This window comes from Musa acuminata, chromosome BXJ1-9 (assembly GCF_036884655.1).
Source record: "Musa acuminata AAA Group cultivar baxijiao chromosome BXJ1-9, Cavendish_Baxijiao_AAA, whole genome shotgun sequence".
NCBI classification, from domain to species: Eukaryota; Viridiplantae; Streptophyta; class Magnoliopsida; order Zingiberales; family Musaceae; genus Musa; species Musa acuminata.
Window position 1 is genome coordinate 13655015 of NC_088335.1, and position 8840 is coordinate 13663854.

General features: G+C 36.2%; 1 protein-coding gene across 1 annotated transcript; it reads right to left on the bottom strand.

The window, feature by feature from the left end:
- Nucleotides 1–700: 700 nt before the first annotated feature.
- LOC135593348 (nucleobase-ascorbate transporter 6-like) lies at nt 701–7317 on the bottom strand. The gene is made up of 15 exons (XM_065083314.1): nt 7056–7317; nt 6701–6925; nt 6038–6135; nt 5741–5917; nt 5560–5660; nt 5394–5469; nt 5181–5240; nt 4853–5037; nt 4623–4719; nt 4449–4535; nt 4299–4357; nt 4109–4200; nt 1449–1526; nt 1209–1369; nt 701–1121 (listed from the first exon to the last, which is right to left on the bottom strand). Exons 2-15 carry the CDS (start codon nt 6804–6806, stop codon nt 903–905), a joined length of 1596 nt encoding a protein of 531 aa, XP_064939386.1. The 5' UTR covers nt 6807–6925; nt 7056–7317; the 3' UTR covers nt 701–902.
- Nucleotides 7318–8840: the final 1523 nt, after the last annotated feature.

Sequence of the window (8840 nt, forward strand, 5' to 3'; positions counted from 1 at the left end):
TATTTTGAACACAAACATACAATGATGTTGAGTAAGTTCAAAGTTTGAATGATATACATGATGCCAATATTCAACACAATTTGAAACCTACCATATATTTCTTATTTGCATGTCCTACATATATGTGATACCTTAACATAAACAAGTTTTAATTAGAATGACACTCTCAATAGACTTGAACTAATTGACATGTGGAAAATCAACAATATACCACTACGTATACAAAGACTACCATTGCATTTAGGATGCATGTCTTAATTAGCATCTTTGTGCAGACTATCCTTTGGTAGCTTTCTGATACAGATTAGTCTTTAAACATATTGGATCAGTGATGTGCATACATGCACCTGAACACACTAGAATATAAGCGAAAGCCATATTAAAACAACTTAAAGCTAAAGTATAATCACACTGCTACAGTCATGCAACGTACATATAGTTCATGCGTATATCTACTTCGACTAGAAGAACAAAAATTATAGTAAAATGACATTGTCACAAGGAAAACCGATGAACTGAAACAGTGCAAACATGAGGCTCTTCACTGATGCTATAAATTTCTTATCACAAACATGTGAAAGAAATGATGATGATATTATGAGCTGAAATTGTTCAACCAACAAAATCGAGCACAGATCTTCAGCATAATGATGGACAAAGAGAACTGTGAGCAAGATGTATATAATCTAAGAGCTGAAGATGCAAATAAGGTAGTGATATCTTCCATGGAGTAATCCGTATCGACTATGACATATACAACTTAAACATGTATTGAGAGAAAATGTCAACAGATAAATCCACCAGGATACATTAACAATGAAAGGTTTCTCTTGGGCCAAGATAAAGAACTCCCTACATGGACAAGGTGACATGCATTGCAAACAATGTCTCTTCTATAGAGATCATACTGAGGGAAAGAACTTATTGAGATTGAAGGGTAATCGGTAGAATTCATCACTTCTCGAATCGCCCTTGAAGGATCGGAACTTTTGCCACCAATGATAGCCCCTGTCTTTCCTTACAGTACTGTCATTCCTATGGAGAGTATTGTCCAGGAAAAATGCCACAAAGCCCGCGACAAATGGCTTCGAAGAGAATATCACATTAATGATATCATTGAACTAGAGAGAAGAAAGAACCATCAATATACTGGACACCAAACTTTACGAATAAAAGTACAGGAGCACTAGATGTGGATTTTAACATACCCATCTTGCTCCAGTGTGAACTGGACCATAACCGGCAACCGAAGTGTATTCATTGAAGTACTGTGGAACTGACAAACCCATGAAAACAGAGAATCCCAAGATGAATTTGGTACGGAAGCTGTTAAGATTACAGAACTGCAGGAAACTAACACCAGCAGCACCTGTGCATACATTACACAGTGAATCCAAGAATCATGAAAAATGATTGCTACAGTAGAGATTTCATTGTATTTTACATACCAACATATGCAAAGAAAAGACAGTAAAGGGCTGCAAAAATTGGAGCAGGAATGGATGCAAAGACCGCTCCAAATTTCCCTACCACAAAGAAAAATGATTAGTTGGTTCGAGGGGAAAGAATCAGTCAAACTGATAATTGAGACCACTCAAACAACTGAATTGCATTCCTATATTATATCATTCAATACATTATGGCTCATTACAAGACATGTCTTACGTTCTGCTGCCTTTTGAGACGCAAACTTAAGGGAGCAACATAGGTTCAATGTAATTCACTTCATGCTGCAACTTGCAATGGAAACTACAATTTAAAGGTGTGGCAATATAAAAAGTTATAGATGTCCTTTGTATACATTTTAACTGATGTTTCAGATAAAAGGATTCCTTTTTGGGTGGCAGCATCAGACTGTGGTGAACTGGTATGTACCATGTACCATGTTTTGCCAACTGCTGGGAGGAGAACTAGACCCAAATAGCCTGCTAGCAAAGAGTGCATACACACAAACAACGAAGACAAATCTGACCTAAGAATCAAAGCCGATGAATCATATGCCCTGTTAAATTTTGTCCCTTTATCATCTCACGTCTCCATGCGAGGCTATCAATTTGACCATCAACTCGTAATGGAATAACCAAAAACTTCTCTTATTTTTTAGGTGAGACCTCATCATCACTCCTTGAGAACGACTCCCCATGTTATAGACCAATTGCGTCATGGTTTCCCCTACACCGCATGCTTACCAAGTCACTCTTGAGAATGTCAAAGATTTACCAATCAGCCAGTCCACAATACAATATCAATCTACATCTTAACTGTGCAATTTCTTAACCATTTGTCAGCCTCATGCTTATCTCTTATTAAATTAGTCACTTTACTTTCCTTAATTCATTCGACCGAATCATTTTAAATTATGGGAGTATATTACTTGTTGAGCCTAGTCTATTAGGGAAAAATTGAGATCCACCAACCTGCTAGCAATGGGTCACACACCCATCAGAAACATGAATCTGGCCCAAAAGCCCAAGTTAATAAATTATGGCTCTCATACGATATAAATCCTATTATCATCTCAATCTTCTCCCTATGATATTATTCACTTGACCATAAATTTGCAAGTGAATGCTGGACAGTCAAGTGGATAATCCCACAAGGGGAAAATGTGCAATGTTAACAGGATACATAACATAGAAAGTTCCATAATTCATTGGTTTAAACTACTTGGTCGAGTGGTGCTTATAGTGTGCATATACAGGCCCTTTGCTGGTGGGTGTTTGGTCCCAGTTCTCCCAACTAACAGGGAACTATTTAACTTAGGCTTTACAATTTCGAGCTGTGTTCTCTCATAATTTAAAATGATGTAAATCAAACAATCCAAGAAAGAAAGTGAAGTGGCTAACTTAAAAGCCAAGTTTGCAGTTAACTGTGCAATAAACAAGTCGTTCTTTTTGAAGCCAAACGAGAATGTTTTCGAGTTGTATTTCCTATTACGATAGTGCTTGTGTACTAGCATGAAAATATTTTGAAGTTGGCATGCATATGCTTGAGTTCATAAGTAGATGATTGAGATATCTCATGGTATACTTGAGACATTGTGTGGATGACAAGACAACTGTACAGAAAAACCATGACAATGTTGACAAGTCCATACTACAAGGGAGTCATGATCAAGATATTAGTGTTGCATCCAGGAGATTGTTTGATATTAGTTGTGAGTTCATAATTAAGCAAATAGTCTCATATCACAAGTGTAGCTAGTACTTGAAGTTATCAATGACAGAAGGAGAAGGGAGCAAAGGTGGCTATCAGGGCGTCGAAGAGACAAAGGGAGCAAACTGCTGTAGAAAAGCAAACCAGAGGTTGTCAAAGAGGTTTCCTTCATGGAAGGTGAGCAAAAAAAACAAAAAAACAAAAAAGTGTTGACGAGAGATGTGAGGAGGCTTGGGAGAGATGTAAGGTTTTATAAGACACACCCCACAAAGAAAATGATGTCGTCATATAATTTATAGATGAAACCCATTACGTTTTGATCATTATGCAACCAAAACAGACCAACAAGTGATCAGCAACTTATTAAAAAGTTATGAAGGTAGAAATAAGCTTTATAGATACAGGACAATGCCTGAGTAGTCTAATGATGGTATGGAGTAGAAAAATGATGCGAAAACAGTAACAATTAACATTGTTAGACGAATCTTTCTTGGCAAATTAGTATAGCATTTAGTACCTATTATGCTGTTTCATCCTGTTCAGATCTTCGATCAAGATCAGGTATTAATTTCTCTTTTGGACGGTTGAAACGAGAAAGAAGACTGGACACCTGATAGATATCACTCCACTCTCTATTTGACCTCATCCATCGCAGGGAGTCCTATGCCAAAGTCCAATTTCTAAAATGGCTCAAAGAATAACTATTAATGTCAACTCATTATATTATCAGCTGTACCTACTTGGTCACTCTATTATGGAGAACCGTATGTGAAGAATTTATCTTAGCCAATATGAGCCAAACACTTGTGACTTTTGGAACAATAAGTAAGAGAACACTGACACCTAACTGACTTTATCACGTGTAAGCTATGTGTAGCAGCAGATTCATTCAGGGTGGGAATTTGCACGACTAGAATGTGGAGAAGTAAAATCTAGAATGTGGAGAGCTTACCAAGAATGGAAAAGAAAATCATGAATCCTGCAGATATTTGCACGACTCTCCGGCTGCCAACACGTGTCAAAGCCAGCAAACCAGCATTTTCACTGCAAAGCGTGAAATTCAGAGTTTTGAAATAAAGAAAATAAATTTATCCACCATCATGATAGCAAGACAAAAAGCTAAATGGTTGAAGAGTTCTTACACTGATACTGATGAACCATTTGCAGTTCCAAATAATCCATCCAACAAGATACCAATACCCTAAGAAGTAACTTGATGGTAACTATTTCCCGAAACTCAAAAAAAGATGAATGCTGCATTACTTGAAAAGAAACAGAGATGTAATTCTAACCTGCCAACCAATACCTCGACTGAGAACTGAGGGAGGCACTGGCGTTGCACTTGCATATCTTGCAACAGCAATAAAAGTACCAGTAGACTGTACAATTACAGACATTAGGAGAAAAAAATTAATCAGCCATTACTTTATTTTTCAGTGTTCCAATACTAGTCAGTATGTTCCAACCTCTACAAGGGCCACAAGTGAAGCTGCCATCATTGCAAAAGCTTCACCAGCATCAAAAGTTGGTGCACCCCATTGAAAAGGGTATGGAACTCGTATCCTAAGAATGGAAATAAAAATATAGACAACAAAAGATACAACTCTAGTTACTATGCAGCCATTTTTCATGCTAATATATTATTACTAAAATTCGGTATTAATCTGAACAAAGAAGGAAATAAAGGCTTGCTTACCAGGGAGCACCACCGACAAGTCCAGAACGATCAGTACGGCAATGCAATTGCGTCTTTTGTGGAGAATGCCTATATGCCCCCCCAATTGTGAGGAAGTATGCATAAACCCACACAATTGCAATTGAAAATATGACAGCAAATCTATCAAAGACAGGCCTCTCCGAGTGTACAGCATGAGGAATGTACTGAAGACAGATAAAAATGAGCAATAATGATTCCTTTAAGTTGATGAATAACAGTGCATGATATGGATGCATAAGTGCTAAACAGTTGTATGGATATCAGTGGTATGAGAATCAGTTATATTCCATTTTGCAGACTAGATCACCTGCGAAAATATTACTAATAGAATAATCACTGGTAGCCCAATCTCAATACATTTGGCAACCTGCACGACCATCAAAAGTTAGGTCAGTGCTTAAGAATGAAGAGAGGCAGTAATCAGATGCACGTGAAGAAGACCATGACCATGACATCATAAGATTCCTCAAAAATGTAGTATCAATAAGATATCAACATCTTATGAAAAGTAAATCATTACCCCAGGGAATCCAAGCTCATAGAGCCCAAACCCAGCTAGTGCAACCAGAGGAACTGCTGACAACGGACTTAAGAATCTACACATAATTAAAAAAACAAAAACAGAAAGGAACGGCACTTAGAAAAAATCACACGCTACTGCAAGACATGAACATTAGTATACTGACCTAGTTATATTACGCCAAAGACCACTAAAACCGACAATAATTGGAAGCGTTGAAGCTACGATTAGTGCACCCTGGGTTCCACGCATGATATGCAAGAATTTCTGCATGAAAAGACCATAAAGCCATCAATTCTAGAGGAGTAATTAGGATAGTGTCAGTCCAATCTAGGTCTGGTAGCAACCTCATGAGGATCCACGATATTGCTGTAACGCCCAGCCAAGATGATAGATATGGTAGGCACTACAAAGGTATACGACCCGCCCATCACAGCCGGCAAACAAGTACCGAAGTAGGTCTGGAGAAGGGTGTTAATACCAGCCACAAACAACAGTGTCTGGATTACCCTGGCTTTCTCATCCTAAAACAGAAGATGTTGACAAATGTGAAACCACAGTAGGCACTAACTGAAAAATGAACTCAAAGAACTGCTATAGTTTGAATAGAAGATTCCTCTTCTTGTGTGCGAATAAATTCTCACATTTCCTCCCCCCATTTGAGGAACAAGTGCAGTGGGGATAATAACAGTGGTTCCCAGCATAACCAGGTAATGTTGGAAACCAAGAAGAATGGCCTCAGCTGCATCAAAAAAATTATACGTATCATAATTAAGATCAGGAAAGCATTCTCCCAATGGAATAATTTTGTTCAGGAAAAGAAGCGGAAGATCATTCACCAAATGCAAATTAGGAAACAACAAAGCACTGTTGTAGGAACAAAAATCACAGTTTCCAAGTTCATGGTAGGAACCCCTAAGTTGTAAATACTAAATAGAAATAATCAGAAATAAAGCATAGACCGAAGAACAATGATTAATTAATCTTTTGTACATCAAATCCACCTACGATACAGAAAAAAAAAAAAAAGAAATTTCATAAAGGATCACAAAGACAATTTTACAAAGTATGGAAGGTTCAGAGAAGCAAAAGCATAAACAGAAGAATAGTGGACAGTATAATACAATCCGATAAGGAGCATTACATAAATGACTAACAAACACAAAAGTTGTGGCCAAAAAACAAAAAAATCATAAAAATGGCAGAGGAAAATTAGCATGAAAGGCTCAAAGAATGAAAATATGAAGCAGAGCAGAGACTTAAGAAAATATCAACTAAGAAGAAGAGCAAAAATGTGAACAACATACGCCAAGGAGGAGGACTATTGATGCAGAAGGAAACATTGGGCAACTGATCCTTTACGGGATGCGGCACCAACTCGTCCTGCTTCGGCGGCGCCGCGGCTCCGGCCATATCTATTCTCTTGTCCCTCTGCTTCCTCCTCAAGAACACAACGGAGTCCCCAAAAACCCCACTCCTTGGACGCGCACTCTCACCACCACAAGAAAGGCGCAACTTTTACTCGAGATTTGCTGGAAGAAGTTCAAGATGACAATGATCAAAGCGTCAAGATCCAATCTTTCACCGATTAGAAGGCCAATAAAACAGAAGAAACAAAGTAGATGTAGATGTAGATGTAGATGTAGATGTAGAACTCTCCACCAGTGGAACGGAGGGCTGGTAAAGGATTCAAAGAGGTGTGCCACAAATGACAGAAGCGAGTGCCCAAACACAACAAAATGGCCCCTTGCCTTTCTTTCTCGACCTCTTGCTCTCAGCTCAGACGAATCTTCTGCAAACTCTTTTGTTTTTACCTCCTTTTCCCAAATTGTTTTCTTTCTCCATGGCTTCTTAACGTGCTACTGCCAAGCTGTCTTCGGCAGCAAGGAAACATTGCCATCTCTCGGAGACTCTGCACCGCCCACTGGAACAAAAGGTCGGCAAAAGCCAAAAAAGAGGTAACTTAAGCAGGTGAAGGGAAAAAAAGAATACAAAAGGTGAAGTATAAAGATTCCAAACACAGGCTTACTTAAACACAACAAAGGTAAAGCCAAATAGAAAAGAAGGGAAAAGAGTAGCATCTCTCTCTTCTCTACGATACAAATGCTTTCTTTCCCTGCTATATATATATATATATATAGGCCACAGTTAATATTGCATTAAGAATCAAAATCTATATTCGGTTCACAAAATCCAAAGGAGAAAGATCAATAAAAAAAGTAAGCAACTTCAGATTTGGTACATCAAATTATAAATTATTATTTATTTAACATATATAAAAGTAACAATAAAATTTAATGAACGATTTTTCAAATTTCTTAATCAATACCCTTATTTTATTTTTTCCATATAATACCTCAAATTTAAAATATATATATATATATATATATTATTTCTCAAAAAAAAATTTGATCTCACCACAATAAAAACACTCTAAAATCTACTTAAAGATACTATAGATGATATAAATAGATTCTTAACCTCGATCAAGCTAACAATAAATCTAAATATATAATATTATATTGATTTATGAGTAATAAAAATTAAAAAGATATGATATCACATAGTATTTTTAATACATCAATAAAATATCATAAGCGTTATTGAAAAATATCGTAAACAAGTCGAATGAAAACACTTGAAAACTGATATAAAAAAAAACATGAGTACAAAAATTTTGACAAAAAAATATTTGAGAGGTATTTTAGATAAATTTTTTTAATTAAAAATATCATTTGAGAAAAAGGCAAGAGAGAGGTATCATCTTTTATGAAATACCCAACATATAGATATTTTCTAGAGAAATCGTTCCAAAATGATTATTTATATATTATAGATTGTTTTTCATATTTTACAAGATTTTTGGCACCTTCAGTTTTATTTTATTAACTAACTATTTTTATATTTCCATCTTCTATCTATATTTATATATAGTCTGTAATAGTCACTTTATATTTTTGTATTCCTTTTTAAAATGATTGAATAAGTCTGAAAGTTGCTAAGTCATCGAAAATGAGAATCCAAATCCCCCATATCCTCTCTCTCTCTCTCTCTCTCTCTCTCTCTCTCTCTCTCTGCCAAACAAATACAAATCCCCTAAACAAAACATCCATTTCTTCAGTACTCAAATCCACTATATGTGTATATCCATTTCAGTGTGTTTGACTTGAAAATTTATCAACGTAAGAGAAAGAGAAGATGATGATTAAATGACACTGTTGTTTCTAATTATTCTCAATGATTTATTTGAGATGCCAAAAACATATGTGTATATCTATGCTTATTTTATTATGGTTTTAAAGAGATCAAGTGGATTTATTTTATACATACATACATACATATATACAGAAAATATAAGTAGGATTAATGGAATGAGGAGGCAATTGACACATTCCTCTGATCCACTGACAATCATCAGAAACAAGTCCAAATCATTGAGGGGATCAG